Source organism: Penicillium angulare, assembly GCF_028827245.1.
Source record: "Penicillium angulare strain IBT 27051 chromosome Unknown utg000005l_segment0_segment0, whole genome shotgun sequence".
Lineage (NCBI taxonomy): Eukaryota > Fungi > Ascomycota > Eurotiomycetes > Eurotiales > Aspergillaceae > Penicillium > Penicillium angulare.
This window is the reverse complement of record NW_026623164.1, coordinates 5,033,393-5,055,616: the sequence shown is the minus strand read 5'-3', so window position 1 is coordinate 5,055,616 and position 22,224 is coordinate 5,033,393. Positions and strand designations below refer to the sequence as shown.

General features: G+C 33.5%; 4 protein-coding genes across 4 annotated transcripts; all 4 read right to left on the bottom strand.

Moving 5' to 3' along the window:
• Positions 1-1,176: 1,176 nt before the first annotated feature.
• N7478_009253 (DUF3659 domain-containing protein) lies at positions 1,177-4,410 on the bottom strand (the record flags this gene model as incomplete). Its single annotated transcript, XM_056925467.1, has 2 exons — positions 1,177-1,677; positions 1,762-4,410. 2 exons carry the CDS (start codon positions 4,408-4,410, stop codon positions 1,177-1,179), a joined length of 3,150 nt encoding a protein of 1,049 aa, XP_056778193.1.
• Positions 4,411-6,068: 1,658 nt separating this feature from the next.
• Positions 6,069-6,782, bottom strand: N7478_009252 (uncharacterized protein; the record flags this gene model as incomplete). Its single annotated transcript, XM_056925466.1, has 1 exon — positions 6,069-6,782. One exon carries the CDS (start codon positions 6,780-6,782, stop codon positions 6,069-6,071), a length of 714 nt encoding a protein of 237 aa, XP_056778192.1.
• Positions 6,783-7,780: 998 nt separating this feature from the next.
• N7478_009251 (uncharacterized protein) lies at positions 7,781-8,118 on the bottom strand (the record flags this gene model as incomplete). Its single annotated transcript, XM_056925465.1, has 2 exons — positions 7,781-8,040; positions 8,103-8,118. The coding sequence occupies 2 exons, from the start codon at positions 8,116-8,118 to the stop codon at positions 7,781-7,783; spliced, it is 276 nt and encodes a 91-aa protein (XP_056778191.1).
• Positions 8,119-8,823: 705 nt separating this feature from the next.
• On the bottom strand, positions 8,824-9,270 carry N7478_009250 (uncharacterized protein; the record flags this gene model as incomplete). Its single annotated transcript, XM_056925464.1, has 1 exon — positions 8,824-9,270. The coding sequence occupies one exon, from the start codon at positions 9,268-9,270 to the stop codon at positions 8,824-8,826; it is 447 nt and encodes a 148-aa protein (XP_056778190.1).
• Between the last annotated feature and the right edge of the window lie 12,954 nt (positions 9,271-22,224).

The window sequence follows — 22,224 nt, the reverse complement described above, 5'->3', positions numbered from 1 at the left end:
ATCACCTCAACTGTTGACACTTGATCTCACCTGCTAATCACTGTGAATTACTCAATTTTAGGCAGAAATAAGCCACAGATGAAGTATTGAAGCATATTATTGCAGAAACTACCTCCTAATTGTAGTTTGAAATTGTATTTTGGATGCATTGGCTACTATATTAAGTAATAGTTGTTGGAGTTTTACTGTGATATTATTGTTACGGAAGACTACTCTAAGCCTCGAGCGGGCTATACCACTAACTCGTCGAGTCTCGCGCCCACAATAGCATCTCTATATAGTTTCAGAAATATACAGCCCTCAATTTTAGTTCTACACTATCTAGCAGTATCTTTGGAAACCAAATTCAATAGCTTGTAAATTTAGTTTAGTGTCTTATTCTGATTTTTCACTTGATTCCTTGAACTTGATTCCTTGAACTTGATTCCTAGACTATCGCTCTTTCTGCTAACTAAATAGAGCCTAATAGACCTCCCTAGGAGTTCTCAGATCTTTCAGTCCACTGCAAAGTAATTGATGAGACAAATAGATCATAGGAGTTCAAGCACTGGCACCCATCCGCGAGAACTATTGCTATTACCATTCAAGCTTAAGCGATTGACGGTACCTTCCAGGAGACATAAAGAAAAATAATCAGAATAGCAATTTTCTAAAAATGAAAATACTTAGCTTGTCTTGCGATACAGGGAAGGGTATTGACCAGACCGAGAGTTGCTTTTTCATAGCCAATCCTAACTTTCCTCCCTGCCTAGTTCGTCTTCTCTAAGTCACTCAACATGTGGTCCAAGTTTTAGTCACAATGACAACCCTCTCAATGACAATTGTTCTAAAGTGCTTTGAAGGGAATACAAAAATTCCACACCCCTCTACTTCTACAGATTTATCCTATTCCTTGGCTAATACCAGAAAGTGGCGCCATCAAATGTTAATGGGGTAAGTTAAGGAACCAATGAATTCATTAGACTAGCAAACTAGAAACAAGAAAGAATTTCAAGACCCAATCAGCATCTTACAAAATTTCTACAATGAACAAACACATACTGATATAATAAGATGAATTAAAAAACTGAAGCATCACGGGCCAGCTCAAACCCAACATGAAGTTAGCCAACACAAGCCGTAAAATCAAAGATACTTGCCAATAAAAGAAAATATCATTATCACAATCCCCTAATCTTATTTACCCTTTCCCCCTAACCCTAGACCTTCGAACAACTTGTCAAGTCCCAATCCACCAAGAAGGCCATCCAACAAACCGCCCAGCCCGAGACCACCGAGCAGTTTTCCGACCAAACCCAGAACACCGCTCAGCAGCAAGCCCACGGCGGCAATTATTTGAAAGAGTGGCTCAGAGAGGAGGGCCCAGAGCGGATTCAGCTTTTTCTTGGCGTGAGGCATGTCAGCTATGCGTTTGCGGCCGTTATCGATCGTCTTGGTGACCGTCTCGGACAGCTCCTTGAGTAGATCGGCAAGCTGGTACTCCTCCGGGGTAGCATCACGCGAGGAGGCGCGCGCCTTAGCGGTGGCCGCGATGCGGCCATCGGGGTCGAGGGCGCGGATGGAGCCGTTGCATTCTTGGAGGATGCGGCCGCCTTCCTCCAGAAGGGGTTTGACGGCTTGGACGAGCTTCTCTTCGTCGAGTTCCTCCTTGGGTGTGCGCTCGGCCTTTTCGATTTGCTGTTGAATTGTTATTACTAGGAAATAGAAAGCTGAAATATAAGGGGGGGAACTTCAACTCGCCTCAGTGATCTGTTGGCAAACAGGCTTGACTCGGTCGAGGGTCTGGCTGAGGATGTTGATCATCTTCTCAGCTATCTGGCGGTCTTCCTCGGTCTTAGCCTGAGCCTCTAACTCTTCCGCGGTGGGACCCTCTTCTTCAGGCTCAGGCTCCGGAATATTCTCCAGTAAGGTACACTCGCCAATTTTGTTGTCATCGTTGTCAACGACATAGCCGTTGTCGTTGACGGTCTTGCCAACCAACGTTGCCAGGTTACCGGAAGTCAGCTTGCCAATAAGGTTGCCATCGGCATCGCGCACCTCACCCTCCTTGGTGATCTTTCGGCCAGACATAGGGTTGACGTCGCGCTGCTTATCTTCCGGCTCCCAGCGTTCGGCCTTGCCGATGGTATTTCCATTCTTATCAACGACATCGCCATCCTCATCGACCTTACGGCCGTAAAGATACTTTGCATCGCCTTCGATAAGGCGGCCGATAACCCGGCCTGTGTCCACAACTACACCGTCCTTGCCGACCTCGGCGTTGTTAAAGCTGTAGAACTGTCCCTCCTTTTCTTCCTGCTCTGCGTCGGGTATCAGCCCCGCCCGGCCAACTACCTTGCCGTTGTCACCCCAGATTTGACCCTGGCCGTCGACCTTACAGCCAGTAAGACGTTTATCGCCTTCAATGACCCGCCCAAAGACATCACCTGTGGCTGGGTCTACGATATTGCCCTGCTTGTTCACAACTTTACCCTCAAGAATAGACAGGTCCTCTTCGGCAGGAGGTTCTTCCTCGGGCGGCTCGTAAGGCTCACCACGGCCCTTGACATTGCCATATTTGTCTGTAATCTCGCCATCCTCGTCGACCGCATGGCCACGCAATTTTTTGGCATCCCCTTCGATGAGTTGACCTACGATATCGCCGTTCTCGTCCTCGATAAACCCGTCCTTAGTAACGACCAAGCTCTCGAAGCCGGCGAACGGTCCGTCGGGAATATCTTCGCGCTCGTCCTCAGGAATAAGCTCGGCGCGACCGACTATATTTTTGCCTTCGTAAATCTCGCCGCCCTCGAATATCTTTTTTCCCGCCAGCTCCTTAGGGTTGCCATCAATAATACGACCGATCGGAGAGCCCTCCGGCCCGATGACATACCCAGCCTTGTTGCAGCTCAGCCCTTCCATACTGGAAAGGTCAATAGGCTCTTCCTCCGGCGCTTCAGCTTCCTCCCAGCGTTCTGCACGCGCGATGACGTTGCCATACCGGTCGAGTACTTCACCGTCCTCATCCACTGCTCGGTTGACCAGCTTCTTCGCGTCGCCTTCAATGAGCCGCCCGACCCTTGTCTGGTTCTCGTCTTCAACCCATCCATCCTCGCCTACGACCAGGCCATCTAGGCCCGCAAATGGCCCTCCCTCTTCATCATTATAGACAGGTATTGGCTGAGCCTTGCCGATCACATTGCCGCGGTTATCCCAAAACTGGCCCATGGTGTCAAGTTCGGCGCCAAGTTTCGAGAGCTTCTTAGGATCACCTTCAATTATTTCTCCCACAGGCTTGCCGGTAGCTTCATCCATGATGTAGCCGCGCTTATTGCACTTCAAACCTTCGAGAGACTCGATTGACGGGATCGTTTTATTATCCTCCTCGCTGGCGTCGTCAGCAGTCTCTTCGGCACTCTTCTGTTGCTGCTGCTGCTGCTCCTCCACGGGGATCAGCTCCGCGCGGCCTATGTCGTCGCCTTCGTCATCGACAATCCCTCCCTCACCATTGACAGTATATCCGACGAGATCCTCCGGATCTCCCTCGACGACCTTGCCCACCGCCAGGCCAGAAGAATTCTTAATCATGCCACCCTCAGAGACAGGAAGCCCATCAAGTCCTTCCAGGGTGTTTACCACGTCCTTGGCCTGGTCCAGCTTCGACTGTTCCTCCACGGGGATCAGCTCCGCGCGGCCTATGTCGTCGCCTTCGTCATCGACAATCCCTCCCTCACCATTGACAGTATATCCGACGAGATCCTCCGGATCTCCCTCGACGACCTTGCCCACTGCCAGGCCAGAAGAATTCTTAATCATGCCACCCTCGGAGACAGGAAGCCCATCAAGTCCTTCCAGAGTGTTTACCACGTCCTTGGCCTGGTCCAGCTTCGACTGTTCCTCCCCAGGTAACTCCATAGGTTGATCAACAGTCTCATCCAATACATCAACGCGGCCGATCAACTCGCCATCCTCATCGAAAATCTCGCCATTGTCCCCGACAGTCTGGCCAACCAAGTCCTCCGAGTCTCCCTCCACCACCTTTCCCATTGGGTTGCCGTTACTATCGCAGATTTGGCCACCCTTGGCGACCTGGAGACCCTTAAGCGTAGAAACATCGGGCGGCACGCTGCTCGAAAGAGTGTTCTCGCCCTTCCGCGCTATGTCCTTCGCTTGGCACGATTGGCTCCAAACCTTATCGGACCGCTCGGACGCGGCGCGCCCGAGTGGGGCCGCGGAGCCAGAAGCTTGAGAGACATCGTCATTGGGTGAGGAGATAGGACGGCGCTGCTCAGAGGCACCAGGCGACTTCTTCATAGACTTTGAAGACGGGGTTGCAGGCACGGCTTTTCCTTCCCTGCCATCCGAGACGGGCTCGAATTGTTTGGTTTGGAGCTTGCGCGGACCAGATTTTTTCTTGGAAGTGAGACTCATTTCGACCCGACGTAAGGGGGAGATTTGCTTTTCACCGTTTGGATTTTGGTTGTACTCAGTGTTTAGTTCCACAAAAATAGGCACATGAGAATTGAGCTTTTGGGATATTTGGTAGTAAAGATTTCTAAGTTGTTATTCTGGCATTGATACTTTATGATGAGTTGGTGCTGTGATAAATCTTGTTTGCAATAGCAAGGTCCATTGTCTTGCATCATAGTGACACCAAAAAATTGTCACCGTATGCTGTCCAGGTCGTATGACAAGCGTCAACCGTCTAATGTAGCCAAAATCTACTTTATCACGGCCTGGTTTGGATCCAACACGCCGAACCAAGCAGGCTATCCGGGCCATTGAGGTCGAGACTTTGTCAAGGGCTCTATTTTTCTTTTTAAATTGAACGTCTTGGAATTAATACAATCAATGACGAATTTTGGTGAATATTCTAGCCAAACTCAAGCAAATGATCGCCATATGGTCGACCTGCAGCGCCCTAGTGACGTCGGCGGCAACGCCAACCAATCTGACACTACCAATCACTACCCGATGCAGCCATTCATTGGGAGTTAGCTCTTCGTTCACCTAAATCCTCAAATGAAATTTGAAAGGGCGGAGATTTTAATTGTTGCCCGAGTCGTCTCGTTTACAGAATATATGGTCATGGTCGCGAACTCTCCGTAACCTTCGGCCTACTGACTGGCTCCCTAGCGATGGGGACATATGGTATTTTATAAATATAAAAATAAAAGTAAAAAATAATGATTTAAACAAAAAAAATGTATTTTTTTTACATTTCAGTATTGCGCTGTTTCCGGAGGAATAGAATATCCACCTGAGAAAGAGGGAGAGGGATGAGCTCAATTTTAGTCTCTTTTTCCACCTCTTGCCCCCGACCAGTCAGCGGCACCGAGGGATAGCCAAGCCCTGGCTTCTACTTTAGAGCAATACATTACGATGCATTGGACGACTGGTTACAGATGCCTCGTTGACGCTGAATATTGAAGACTGGCGTGTTGGCCACGAGCCGCTTTCATCGGTTCGATGAGCTCTAACTATTTTCCGGTAATTACTTGTTCAAAGACTGCTCATTGGCGGTCTAAAACCCATCTATACCATCGCTCTACTTATCCACGGGCCTGACCAAATGCGGTCTGTTGGATACTGGCTGCTTGATCACTTTCTAAAATGGAAACTTCCAATCAACCAAGGATTGATATAATACACCTTTCAGCGCCAAAACCACGGCTCAACTCAAATTGCCTAACAAAAGATACTGGCGCATAAAGGGTCGTAGATGAAACAGAAAGTAGCTGCGCTGCCTGATTACTGCTCCGCTGGTGTAGTTGGGCCGACAAATGGATCAAATTTCTGCCCAAAAGCAAAGTATAAAAGAGCCTATTGAATCACAATGAGACAAGGCTTTATAGCCATAAAGCCTACCACAGTTGTCACAATACTTGATGCTGTGAGAGCCTTATGCTGATATGTTCTCCTTGCAACACCCAAATTGTGAATTCGATAAGGCAAATCAGAGAGAGGAACTAATATAACAAGATATGATGCAAAAGTCCATAGCCGCCTCATCCGGAACCTAGTTACTAGTGCCAGTCAGTAAAAATGTCACAAAACATTGAATAGAATGGCCAAGTGATTTTTTGGGTTCAAAAGTGCGGGCTGAAGAGAAGGGAAGGGCTCACTGACAGTAAACCTATAGTCAAATCACCATGAATCTTCGCCTTTAGTTGAATCTCAATATCCAAATTGATATCCAACCGAAGACGCAACTGCTCGTCACGCCCACCTTCATCTTTTTCCTCTTTTTCCTCCTCCTTTTTTCCACCACCCAGGACTCCGCCGACCGCCTTGCCTGCGCTGTCAGTCACGCCGTTCACGGCCTTGCCAGCCGTATTCTGCACGAGCTCGCCCGCTTGGTCCACACCACCTAGGCCCGAAAGTGCGTTGCCACCACTACCTTCTTGCTTCTGCAGTTCTTGCTGTGGCTGGCGACGACGCCGGGTGCGTTGGCGCTGCTGAGGCTGAGGCTGGGGTTGGCTATCTATGTCACTGCGGTGAATTGAGTCGATATCGGATTCCCGACTGTATGAGCGAGTGGGGCGGGGTCCTCGTCTGCGGCTACGTTTCTGTTCAAGTTCAAGTTCAGGCTCGGGCTCTGGCCTTTCTTCTTGCAGTTCCTCCTGGCGATTTCGTTTTTGTTCTGGCTCTTGATTTAAGTCGGGGTCTTTCTTGGGCGTGAACGGCTTCGGTTCCTGCTTGGCGGGGGCGTTTTCGCCTAGCTTGCGCGGCGCACGCTTAGGCTTGTTGGGGGAGGTCTTGGAGTCCGAGCTAAGGGTTTGGGTTTGTTCCTGGTCGGCCATTGTGGAGGGAAGGAAGAAAGAATAAATAAAAAGTGACCTGAATATGAGCTGGTCGGATGGATACAATTTGCGTGAATGGAGGTGTAAACGTTAGTGGGAGTAGCTTTAGACGAAGTACGATGCGCATCTGTAAAGTACGTATGATTCATTTGCAACAAATCTGTTCCAACTGTTTTATATCATCGGACAGGCCACGGGCGAGATGAACATTTGGGATGTCCGGCGTCAGAGATGGTGGCGCCGTATTCATCGGGAGAGTTGGTACCAGACAATGTCAGCCAAGAAAAACATTAAGAAAACAAAAAAGCTCCACCATTTCTTTTTCTTATCGCTCCTCTTGTAGCGAACCAAAGTACATGGCCATCCCATACAGCATGCCATCATTGCCACTTTCAATACACTCTGTCTTTTCCATGTCTTTGACCATTCGGGACCTTCTCATCTCACTCTGCCTGCCTTCCAACTAATCTTTTTCACCTCAGGTAGCCTTTTCTCCCGATATTCCTAACGCTTCTTTATAAGCTCTGAAATAGCATTAACACATCCCAAATCCCAAAAAATGGGGATCGCTTCCAACTTTTCTTGGCACGGGATGGGAATCAAAGCGGGATCCCCACGTCAACCCCGGGGAAATGAGCACTAGCGGAATTTCGAATCCCATCCCAACGGTCTTCCTGGTAGTGCTAGTGCCAAGGCCAGAAAACCCTGCTCGCTAGTTACCTCGCAGCCGATCTTGATAGTGATGATAAAATATGCGCCAGATCAGGAAGCCAACAAAGTAGTCAGACACGTCAACTCAAAGAGTTAAGAGAGATGTGGATAAACATGGGTTAAAGGCCCTAGTTAATACTAGTCTGAACAATGATAGAGACGCAAATTCAGAACTGGTTATATCAATTTCATGACTATAAAGACGAAAGTATTATCCATCGATTTTAAAAACCAAATCCATAAAGCTGTAAGCCGTCCACTAATGGCATCAAAAATCACAATCTCCTTCACGAGGCGTTGTTGAGACCAAGTGGGTTGTCCGCAGTCTGCTTCTGTCCCCCAACATCCTGGACGGTGCCCTGCACAGCCTGTCCAGCGTCCTTGGTTGTATGGCTGACGCCACCTGTCGCACCGGAGGCAGTATTCCCGAGGCCTTCAGTGGCTCCACCGGCGGTCTTTCCCAGGCCGTCGACCGTGCTGCCCAGGGTGTTGGTCACGCCGCCAACTGTCTTACCGACGGTATCGGTCACACCGCTGAGGGGACCTTCTATCCAACCATAGTTTCAGCGAATACTGATATTAGCTATACGGTGTTGAATTTGGACGTACTGCTCTCGTTAGACATATTGAGGATTGGTAGGTTTCGTTTAAAGATTCAAGAAAATATGAGTTTGTGAGGTTCAGGTTGCTAGGCTATTGATAATAATAGGCTCTCCGCCCTTATATCTATTACATCCACAATAAATAAAACCGGTTTATGACACATGGTATGATTGGGTGGAACCGCAAGAAGCCTGAAAGTTACCCATTCATCCAGTGCCCACGCCAATAACAAGCAAACGAGTGGTGAATAGGGAGTCCAATTTGTCGTCTAGGACATGGCAGCCATGCGATCTAGTCCGGTTATTGAACCGTGTTTTACCCGGGGTTCCTATCAGCCATTGACCTCATTGTGGGTGGCGCTGAACAAACGATAACTGAAACTCTCCGGTTTCCCTTGAAATTGTGTCTCCTAGCCCTGCATGCCGATCAGATCAAAAACAGGAAAATATTCACCTCAACGAGATTCCGGTCTGTGACATTCATAAGTAGATAGGGATATTGATAAATAATCAAGTATGGCTCTATGAAAAGACGAAAGTAGCCATGGATGAGGGATTGCTTGTGACGACGTAAATTTTTCGTTGTGCATGAATTGGCAACGGAGCCAGGATGGTTGTTCATGCCCTGTTGTCGACAAAACAAGATCAACTTCTATTCGGTTTTTGAGCAGAAATCTTTGGTGGGTAAGAGGAGTGGGAGGGGTTCGTTCCTTAGGGCAGAAGGAAACTTACAAGAGAGCCAGGGTTATGTCACCGCGAATACTGGCCTTCAGTTCTATCTCGATGTCCAGGTTCAATTCCAGCCTCAGCTTCAAACCCTTCTCATGGAGAATCGATTTCTCCCCCTCATGGAGGATTTCCATGCCACCGCTAGGTTTGTCTTCTGAGACTTGGTTGATAAAGGGCTGCATGGCTTGGCCATCATCATCAGAATATTCGTCATCGTACTCTTCTGAGCTGTATTCATCCTCATCCGTGTATTCGTCGTCTTTCTGTTGTTGAAGAGGACGCCTCCGTTGCTGCAGCACTTGCATATTATTCTGAGTCTGGGGCGCTTCATCCTCATATTCCTCATCGATGTAGTTGTCGGAGCTGTAGTAGTCTTCACCATCAGAGTGATCGTCCTGTACGGGGAGCTTCTTTTGCTGCTCTTTGGGCTTTTCGCTGGTGGCCATAATGGATGCGATGGTTTTGCACTCAATTATAGAGGGAGGAAACGTGTATATACGAAGGTAGATGGGAAATCAAACCTTGAGTCCGAAAAATAAATGCAAGATACGATATGCAATGATCCACGTAGGGAAGACAGGAGGTGACATCATCGATATCAAGTCTATGCGGTCTGCAATGATGTTGGCAGCTGTCGCCTGATGGTGACTTTGGATATGCCACCTGCGCCCTTTATCTTTAGATTCGTGGCATTGCTTGTTGGGCATCGATGGATCTACTGAGCTCAAACAATTGTCAGCTAAGATAAATTTTCCGTTTTGCTATACCCCGGGAGGGGACTAAAGTGTACTGTGTGTGATATGTCAACCCCGTGCGATTCCTCCTATACCTTTTTGGTCGGGCTGGTCGCTTTCAACCGAAGAAACACGGCACTACGGCCCTCTGACGTCAGAGTCTATAAGACATTTTGGTCATAAACGAGCATATACAACCTTAGCTTTTAAGAATGATTTTGGTATGGATAGAATGCTAGCCTTTTACACAATATGAAAATAGACTTAAAATTCTTGTAGCTTCTTTATAGCTTTTATAGATATTTATTAAATTAATATATATTAGTACTATTAATAGAATACAGCGTAATAGATTTTAACTATCTTCCTAGCTTATCCTAACTAGAAGAAGTAATTTTAATTATATAGTGTCGAACTCAGCAGGAGAAGATTACTACCTTTCCTATTATAGATTAATAATTCAGCGTATACTTAGATCCTATATTACTATTTTTTGTAACGGGCCAAGGCCACAATAAGGCCCAGGCTCTGCCTGTGCAGACGTCGAAACCCATGCGTTCCGATGATACCCAGAAGATCTGCCGCCTCACCACCCCGAAGCATGACCTTAACGCGACGGTTCGCCCCTTTGTTGATAGATCCTTAAGATCTATATAAACAGTATGCAGACACCGCCTAAATGGATTAATTCGACTGTAGCCCTTCATATATATAGATCTTCCTCTTTTTATATAGAGTATTAACGGAACTATATTAGAAAGCCCTTGAATTAATAAGGCAAACTTAATAGAACAATATTGAAAAAGTCCTCAAATCGATAAGAGACGTATATTGTAATATAGACTAATCGACACCAGAAATATATTGAACTAGGAAGGATATCTAAATCCCTCCCTATCGGGGTTGTCCCCTTAATAGGTACAAATAATAATATATAAATTTATAATAGTTACTAAGTTATTAGGCTAGAGACCTATAACTAGGTAAGGATATTAGATAGTAGAGATTAAATAGAATAGTTAATATATAGAACTGATTCTTGCAGGATAAGAATCGTAGCTATTGTTTATATATTTTAATATTACTAGAGCTTACTAGGATTTAGGGTAGTTATATATTAGTAGGTATATTATAATAGATTCGTCTATAGAGTAGCTATAAATTGTATCTAAATTGTATCTAAAGGGATTTAGAAATCCTATAATAATTTATCCTCCCCTTTTAATAATAGTTGACTTAATTATCTATATAACTTATATTTAATTAGGTAATTTATATCTAGTAATATTATATTAAATAAAGATTCTAGGACTAATACTATCTTAGATATCTTTATATATAGATATAAATAAAGTAATATAGATTCTTTAATATCTTTAAGATAAAAGCTTCTCTCTTATCTTTTTAACTCTTATCTTTTCCTTTTTTTTAACTTTTAATTCTTAACTCTTTATCTTCTTACTCTTTATTTTTATCTTATTTTATTTTAATATATCTAAGGCTATTACTTCTAGTATTTTTAGTAATCCTTCTTATTATAGTAGTTATTATATAACTAAAGATAAAGATTAGATTAGAGATAGAGATAATAGTAATAGTAATAGAGATAATAAGATTAATAAAGATAATAGAAGTATTACTAGTACTTCTATTAGCTTATATTCTCTTTATAATTAAATTACTTATCCTTTCTTTATATTTTATATTAAATATATTACTAAAATAGCTTTTTACTCTTCTAAGAATACTATTTCTAAGATCTATTATAACTAGGATTATATAAATTTAATTATTTATACTTTATATAAAGAGTATAGTAAAAATTGTTTTTAGATAAGATTCTTCTTTAAGTTATATTTAATTTAGTACTAATTTATCTTAGATATCTTATAGAATTTATAGTAATTTATATTAATTTTAGTTAATTCTTAATTAGATATATAAAGTTTAAAGTAGTAGTACTATTATAATAGTTATTAGTAATACTATATCTATCTAAAATAAAGAAAATAAAGCTATAGCTATAGGGAGATCTACTTATCTCTTAGTATTTTTCTAAAAGATAATCTTTATTTATCTTTCTAGTTATAAGCTTTATTTTAATTTATAGAATATAGACTAAGTTATAGGAGTATATACTATATTTATTATTAAATAATAGAAGAAGTTAAATATTAAGATTAGTTTATCTCTTACTTAGTCTCTTTACTATTCTAATAATCTTTTATATCTATAGATTAATAATATTAGTTTTACTCTCTAGTAGAGTAGTATTTAATCCTTTTTTATAGAGATTATAGTAGGATATTAATATAATATAACTTTAATTAAGATTATTTTAATTCTAATTATAATAGTAATAGTTATTAATATTAAGATATTTATAGCTTAATATAGAATTCTATAGTAATTTATTATTTTTTATCTTATTTATTCTCTTCTTTTTTAATTAAATAGTCTTATCTAGTATAGCTTTTTTTTATTTAATATTAATTTAAAAGTAATTTAAAGGGGTTTCAAAGGGTTTTTAATATTATTAGAATACTATTTTATAAGCTTAGTTTTTCTTAAATAAAGCTATTATATCTTTTATATTTTCTAAATATTCTATTAGTTCTTATTAATTATATTCTAAAGACTATTCTATTTATTTTATATAATAATATAATATTTTATTAAAGACTTTTTTATTTTAAATCTTTTTAACTTCTTATTTTTTTTTATCTTTAAGTTTTAGTATTAGTATTTATAAGTTATTATTATTTTAGTTATTCTATAGTTTAAGAAAAGAGATAAAGAAGATATTATATAATCTTAAGTATTTTTCTAGTAATATAATATAATAGATCTAGATACTAATTTTTATAAGAATATAAAAGGATCTAATTTAATAGAGGAATAGTTTCTTTTCTTTAGTTTTAAAATAAAGATTCTTTATTAAAAGGGATATAAGGATTCCTATTTTAAAGTTTTTTAGCTTATAATTTTTATTATAGGATCTCTATTATATTTCTTATATAATTTAAAGTTTATTTATAGTCTCTTTATAGATATTCTAGAAGTAATTTATTTATTTTTTAATATTAGAAGTCTTTTTCTTAAGTATTTTATTAGGAGTTTAGATTTAGAAATTAAAGTTATACTTAAATAATATATAAAAAGAGATCTTATTAGTTAATATATTAATATTATTATTATATATAAATTATATTATTTTAAGGAATTAAGTCTAGTTTAATTATTTTTTATTAATAAAATATTTAAAATATATCACGGTGTGGATCCTCGTACAAGAGGATCCCTATTCCTGTTATTACGTGACCCCTAAGACTATTAGAACTTCCTATTCCTATTTGATATAGCTCTTTAAGCTATATCTTAGTTAATCTTCTATCTTATAGCCTATCTATAATATAACTACTTCTAATCCTCTACTTATTATATAAACTAACTTACTAGCTCCTAATATATAACTACCTACTATACCCTAATACTATATAGCTTCTACCCCTATATTAGGAGTTAGACTATCTATTAATTATAGACTAACTACTAGAGCCTATAAAGACTTCCCTACTACTATTCTTATCTAAAAACTTTAAAACCTATACTAAATACTATAATATAAACCCTAAAACCTAGTTTATATACTATAAATAAATATATAAATACCCTAAGAAAGTTAGAAAACTAATCTATCTACACTATTAATAATACTATACTACTTAATAAAAGATTACCTACCTAATCCAAGAAATTATTTAGATTAAAGAAGAACTTATATAAATCTATAATAAACTATCTAAGAAAAATAGTATCTTTAAATATTAAGAAGAAAAACTAATATAAACTTAAGAAAACCTTCTAAAATATACCTATAAACTAAAATCTACTTACTAAAAGTATAATTAAACCCTAATAACTACTACTCTTACTATAAATATTTTTTATATAAGCCTAGTTCCTAAAATATTTACTAAAAGACTACTAGTTTTAGTATTAAGAATATCTCTACTATCTAATTCCTATACTATCTATTTTTCTATTCTTTCTAAATATCTCCTAGATCTCTATATATTTAATAGAGATTATAAGAACCTCTATTAATTTATATTCTAGATTTAAAAAAAATTAACTATAAACCTTAACTAATTTCTAACCCTAATAAGCTAAATATTATATATAATAAATTAACTTAAAGGAATCCTATATACCTAGATCTTACTATATATCTAGAATAGAAGTTATATCTTATCTAATTATAAAGAAATCCTAAATATCCTTAAAAATACTTTTAGTAATCCTAATTATATAAGTAATACTTAAGATAAACTCTTCCAATTTCAATAGACTAATAAGGAATTTAGTTAGTTCTTTACTAAATTCTAATATCTTATACTTAAAGAAGAGATACCTAAGAAAACCCTATTTATATTATTAGAATAAGTTATTAACTAAGAACTCTATAAAATACTTCTCTATAATAAGTCCCTAATCTATAAATACTACTAGTTTATAACTTTCCTCTAGAAGCTTAAAAACTAATATATATACTATAATAGAGTAACCTAATCTCCTACTATATAACTAGTATTAATATAGATATAAGTTTATAATTTATCCTCTACTTAGAATAACTACCTAGATTTCTATATAGTAAGAAATAGTTCTCTTATCTTAATACCTATATCTACTTCTAATCCTATAGACCTAACTTTAAACTACTTAATTTACTAAGACTATAATAAATACTTCTACTATAGAGCTAAAGACTATCTTATATAAGACTATCTATACCCTAATTAATACCCTATATAAATATACTTTACCTATATAAAAAGACTTACTTCCCTAGAATACTAGTATACTACCTTACTAAAATAATACTTCTAATTCTTACTATCTAGTCACTCCTTATATAATAAACTACTAAAAAGAATAAACCTAGTCTAAATTATAACTAGACTAATATAACCTATATAATCTATCTATCTACTACTATTACTTAAAGAACTACTATTAATAAAGAAATCTAATACTCTAACCTAATTATATTACTAATTACCCTAAACCAGAATAAGAAAGAAATTCTAATATATATAATAATTAATAGTAGTACTAAAGGAAAGTATTTTATTAATACTAATTAGACTAAAGAATATAGTTTTATATAAAAACCCCTAAAAAATCTAATCTAACTAAAAGACTTTAATAACTAAGAATCTAAAAGTAAGTAGATAACCTACTTTATATAAATAAAGATAACTACTAGTAAGTACTAAGAAAAAGCTAAGTTCTTAGTTACTTAACTTATATACTACCTAATTATTCTTAGATTATCTTAGTTTAAGATCTATAATCTAAGAGTCTAGTTTATTATTTATATAGTTAAGTTTAATAGTATATATTACTAGAAGAACTATAATACTACTATATAAAGCCTAAAGATCTATACTATATATAAAATTCCCCTAAAAGCCTATTCCTATAATTAACTAGACTAATCTATCTATCTAAGATCCTAAGATATTAAAGCTATAAGCTTAAATACCTATATAATATATACTAAAAGCCAAAAGGGCTACTAACTCTTTACTATAATAATTAAAGATATTAAAGCTACTCTAAATAAGAAACCTAAAGAAGAGAACCCTACTAATTATCTACTTACCGAATTTCAAGACTATACTAATATATTCTCTCTAAAAGAAGCTAATAAACTACTCCTATACTACTTATATAACCATAATATATAGCTAGTAAAAGATAAGATACTACTATTTAAACCTCTCTATACTATATCTTATATAAAGCTTACTATCCTAAAGAACTAGATTATAGAGAACCTAAAGAAAGGGTTTATTTATCTAAGTTTATCTCTTACTATCTTATCTATACTATTTATCTATAAATCTAATAATAATCTATAATTCTATATAGACTACTATATCCTAAATATAATTATAGTTAAAGATTACTACCTACTACCTCTAATAAAAGAGACTCTAAATAACCTGAAAAGAATAAAATTCTTTATAAGAGTTAATATTATATTAATATTTAATAATCTCTATATAAAGACTAGGTAGGAATACCTTATAGTATTTTATATAAGACTTAGACTCTTTAAATCTCTTATAATACTATTTAGACTTACTAGAGTCCCTATAATCTTCTAAAGGTTTATTAATAACTCTCTCTATAACTACCTAGATCTATTTTATACTATATATCTAGATAATATTCTAATCTATAGTTATATAAGAGCTAAGTATATTAAATATATATAAAAAGTCCTATAATAACTCTACAAAACTAGCCTATTTATAAAACTATCTAAATATAAATTCTATATATATAAAATAAAGTTCTTAGGAATTATTATTAGATAAGATAGTCTCTATATAGATCTAGAAAAGATTTATATAATTATTAAGTAAAAGACCCTAATCTATCTTACTAATATATAAGCCTTCCTAGGATTTATAAACTTCTACTAATAGTTTATCTAAGATTTTTTAAAACTAATTATATAATTAGTCTACCTAACTAAAAAAGATATTACCTTTATCTAGAATCCTATCTACTAGAAAGTATTTAAAATATTAAAATCTACTTTTATATCTACCCCTATTCTAATCCTTTTTAATTAAATAAAGAATATAATACTTAAAACTAATACTTCTAACTATATCTCTACTAAAATAATCTTATAATATAATAACCAGAATATTTTTTATCTTATTATATTTTTCTCTAAGAAGTACTTTATAATAAAGTATAATTATAAAATCTATAATAAAGAACTACTTATAATTATATAATACTTTAAAGAATAATATCTAAAGTTAAAAAAAATAAACTTCCTAATCTCTATAATTACTAATTACTAAAACCTAGAGTATTTTATAATAATAAAGCTTTTAAATTAACAATAAGTCTAATAGTCTAAGTTTCTATCTTAGTTTAATTTTAAGATTATCTACTATTCTAGATAATAAGGTATTAAGCCTAATACCCTAACCAGGAGATTAGAAGATCTTCCTAAAGAAAAGGATAAATAACTCTAATACTAGAGCTATATAATCCTAAAAAGAGAGAACTTAGATAACTAGATCTAAGATAATCTAAATATTAATACTATAACTATATAATAATCTAAATTAACTCTATTAAAATATAATACTAAACCTAAACTAACTTTACTAAAGTATAACCCTAAATCTAAACTAACTCTATTAAAGTATAAACTAATCTCTAAAAGACCCTAAAAATCTTAAAGATTTATTAATAATATTCTATATAAACTACTTATTATCCTAAAGGAAGTCTTTAATAAGATATATAAAAAAGATAGAGAACTTTAATTAATCCTAGAAGCTCTAGACCTAAACTAATCTTAATACCTAAAGATTATATTTACTAAATATATATAAAATAGAAATTACCTTTTATTTAAAGACTAACTTTATATTCCTAATAATAAAAACCTAAAAGATAAGCTTATATAACTTTACTATAAAATCCTTACTACTAGATATCCTAGATATTTAAAAATATATAAACTAATCTTCTAAAAATACTATTAGCCTAGAATCTATTAGTATATTATCTACTAGACCTAAAACTATTATATCTACTAAAGGATTACCCTATCCTAAAAAGCCTAATAAAAAGTTCTCTATCCCCTATTTATACTTATATAACCCTAGTAAAATATCTTAATAAACTTTATTATATATCTACTAGAAAATAATAGATTTAATACTATCCTAGTAATAGTAGACTAACTTATAAAAATAAGATACTTTATACTCTACTATAGAACCTATAATACTAGGGAAGTCTTCTAATTATATATCTAATATATCTAGAAGTTATATAGCTTATCTTATATAATTATATCTAATTATAGATCCTAATTTATATTAGAACTCTAGAGATACTTAATCTAATATCTATAAATTATAAACCTACTATTAACTATATACTACCCTAAGATTAATAATTAAACTAAATAAATAAATATAATCCTAGAATAATATCTATAAATATATATCTTATATCTATAAGATAACTAATTAAAATAGCTCCTATTAACTAAATTTATTTTAAACTCTAGTAAATCTAAGACTATTAAAGTTTTCCTATTCTTTATTAACTTTAGATTCTATCTAATCCTAGGATTTAAACCTATATAACTAGATCCCTACCTATCTATTACTATTCTAGATACTAAAAAGATTACTATATAAATAAGAGATATTACTAAGTTTGTATAGAATAAGATAATATTTATCTAAACTTATTATAAAGAATCTATAAACTAATACTACTAGTCTATCTAGAACTACTAAGTTAAATAACTAGTCTAGCTTAATATCTAAAATATTAAAACTCTCTATCTATAAAAGAAACTTAATTAAAAGAATCTTAGTCTATTTAAGATTCTTAAGACTATAAGTTTATATACCTACTATCTAAAACTTCTACCTAGAATAAAGATCTATCTTATTTTTAATATAAACTTACTCTATCCTATCTTAGATAATCCTCTTCTAATATAAAGATAGTCTTCTCTACCCCTAATTAAAGTTAAAGATCTTAAGAAATAGATTATTAAAGATATCCTAGACTTTAGATAGGAATAATAAGGTTATATAAAACCCTATTTAAAATATATTATAAAATAGTTAGATTATAATAATCCTATAGAAAAGCCTACTAAATACTTAGAGAATACTAGAGAGATTATAAATAACTTCTATTAAAGATATCTATTAAAACCTAGTCTAACCTAAGTACTATCTTAATCTTATAAAGCTTAGCTTTAAAAAGAGGAATAATATTATAGTATAGATCCTTATATAAAAAGATCCCTATTCCTATTATTATATAACCTCTAAGACTATTAGAACTTCCTATTCCTATTTAATATAGCTCTTTAAGCTATATCTTAGTTAACCTTCTATCCTATAGCCTATCTATAATATAACTACTTCTGATCCCCTACTTACTATATAAACCAGCCTACTAGCTCCTAATATATAACTACCTACTATACCCTAACAAAATAATCTTCTAAAATCTAGTTAAGTCTTTTTATTTATCTATTAGTTTAGGGATAGAAAATAATAAAGAACTATAGTTTAATCTTAAAATAATAATAAAGTTATAACTAAAATCTATTTATAAAAATAAGCTTTTAATTAAAGATAATTCTTTTTAAGTTTCTATATTTAAGTTTAATTTAATTAAAAAAGAGTTTAGTAAAATCTTTTATAGATATTATTATTAATATAGAAAGGAATTAAAAGAATTTTATAAGTTAGTAAATAATTATTAGGATTATATTATATTTCTTTCTTTTAAAGATTATAATTAGAAGTCTTATAATAAAATCTATACTTAGCTTTATAAATAATCTATAAGATATAAAAAAGGATTAGAATTCTTTATAGAAATAATATTTAAATATTTTAACTTCTTAATAAATTAGATATATTTTAATATATTCTTATATATCTTTTAATAGATATTCCTAATAAAATTTCCTTTTTATAAATTTTTCTATATATATTCTTTTAAAATATTTTATAAGTTATTTATTATAATAGAGTTTAATTAGTTTTTATTTTAGATTCTTAGTAATAAGAATATAAAGATATTCTTTATAATATAAAAGTTTCTTAGAGTTAATACTTTAATACTTTCTTTATAGAATATCTTCTTAAGTTATATTAATTCTTTTCTAGACTATCTTATTCTTATCTTAGAGTTTTTTAATTAATAATTTTAGTTTTCTTAAGGATTTATTTATAAATAGATCTTTATTTATAGTTATAATAACTACTATTTAAAGAAATATAAATTAGAAGTAATTTAAAATCTTATAATATATTATATTATAGTCTTAACTTAGGAAAAACTTAGTTATATTATAGTTTTAACTTAGGAAAACTTCTTTATTATTCTTTAGATCTAAATAATTAGCTTTATTAGACTTATTTATAGTCTTTTTTAGATTCTTCTAATCTATAGGGATAGTAATATTATTTTAAATCTAGTTTAGCTCTAACTCTAGGTTATTAACTAAACTATTTATAATTAGAAAAAAAAGATAGTAATAGACTTCTATAGATTAATATAATTATAATTATTAATTCTTACTCTTTTTTACTTTCTTTTCTAAATAGTATTATATTAGTAGTAAACTACTATATTTTTATAAATAATTTAGTTATAATTCTTTTATAAATTAGCCTTAATATCTCTTTTATAAGTAAAGGCTTCTCTTCTTTTAGGATATAGAATAACCTATCTATAGGGTTAGTTTTCTTAGAGTAATAATATATTATAAAGTTAAATAGAGTAAGAAAAAGATATTAATATATTTATCTTCTATTAATCTTAGATTAATCTATAAATAGCTTTAGATTATAGTAATCTATTAGAACCTTAATTTAATAATAGCTTTTTTTAAGATATTAATACTAGTATTTAAATAAATAAATAATTATAAATAGCTCTTAATCTAATATTATATAATTCCTTTCTATAAGTAAAAATTTCTTTAACCAGAAGATAATAGAATACTATATTCTTTAATTATCTAGTTATAAAAGGATTCTATTTATTCTAAAATCTAAAGTATTAGTTTTAAGCTAAATAGATCTCTCTAGATTAAAGTATTATAAAAGAGATATAATTAAAAAAGTATTAATAAGATCCTAAAATACTTTTAATTTATAGTTGTTTAGCTTAATATTCCTTAGTTTTTTCTTATTTTTACTTTCTTTAAGAAGTTTTATAAGTAATAATATAATTAAAGAGTAATTTTTAATAAACCTTTAATAGAAGTTATAGAATCCTAGGAAGATTTAAATCTTTTTATAGAATATAGATTACTTCTATTCTTAGATAGCTTAAATCTATTCTAGGTTTATAGAGATATTATTTTAACTAATAATAAAGCTAAGGAATTTAACTTATTTTTTATAGAATTAATATTTAGAGACTTTTATAAATAGTTGTGTTTTTTTAATCTTTTAAGTATAAGATAAAGGTATTTTATATATTAAAATAAAAGTCTATTTCTTAAAGTATTCCTAATTATTAAAATAATTATTATTATTATCTTTAAGATATCTTTTCTCTATAGTCTAGTTATTTTTATAGTTAAAGTTAAGATATTTAACTTCTATAAGAATCTTTATCTCTTTATTCTTATATATCTTAGGATTACCTTAAAAGATATATTTAAACTATAAAAGCTAATTTATTTATTCTTAAAGACTAAATAATTTCTTAAACTTATTAATCTTAAAACCCTTTACTTTCTTATATATTTTAATCTTAATTCCTCTATAAGCTATAGATAGATTATCTAGGAAAGTCCTAGCTTTAATTATAAAGAACTCTTCTAGGTGTTTTAGTTTATATCTCTTTTTTTTTAGGGTATCTATAGTAATACTCCTAGATTTACTAATACTTTTAGTTATAAGGTTACTAGTAATTTCCCTAATCTAGTCTAGACTAGATTTAGTTAGGTTTATATATTAATCTAGGACTAATTTAATCTTAGGTTATCTAATAATAAGAGGAAAAAATATAGTAGGCTTAGATTAAGTACTATTATAAGAGAATATAGGGTTTTGGTATATAGAGGATATTATTATTAATCCTTAAGTAATTAAGAGAGAAGAATTAGAATTATAATAGTTACTAAGTTATTAGGCTAGAGACTTATAACTAGATAAGGATATTAGATAGTAGAGATTAAATAGAATAGTTAATATATAGAACTAATTCTTACAGGACAAGAATCGTAGCTATTGTTTGTATATTTTAATATTGCTAGAGCTTACTAGGGCTTAGGGTAGTTATATATTAGCGGGTATATCGTAGTAGATTCGCCCATAGAGTAGCTATGAATCGTACCTGAATCGTACCCGAAGGGATTCAGGAATCCCGTGATAGAATATTATTATTATATGATAAGGTACCTATAATCTACTAGAATAGAGAAGAGTGTGAAGAATAACAAATAACAATATTGAGAAAAGGAAAAGAAGAGAGAGAGCTATACTATATATATGTAGGCGGATGCCACTCTCTAGGTTAATTATCTGATTGGCCTATATCCGAGAGTGGGTCAAACTGTATAAACGTGCAAATAGTGTAAATATACCCGTCCCGAGTCTTCCTCCATATAGTTATACTACAAATGCTACCGATCTTGCGGTCACACAGAAAGAGATCGAGAAAGAATCCGGCACTACTCATGTAGAGTCCTTACCCTAAGGCTATCTCAATTTCCATCTTGTCCGTCTACAACAATCTTTGAGAATTATTAGAATCTTACGGGTGAATCCGCATTACCAAATAGTGATAGCCTTAAATACTTGTTAGCCACAGAGGGTTGTGTTAATACTCAATTTCACAGTCTTTAACAATACTAAGTTTGTGATCAGAAGTGTCATAACCAAAACTATCTTATAGACCGGTCTTGTATAGTACGACTGTGATTGAGTGTTGGACGTAAGACGGGTTGTACCGCGTACTAATGTAAATTGTGGACTGGTATTTAATATAACCGAGTTCTGCAGACCTTTTTTACTTGGAAATTGATCAACTGGACAACCTTGGGGATGGGATATTGACCTG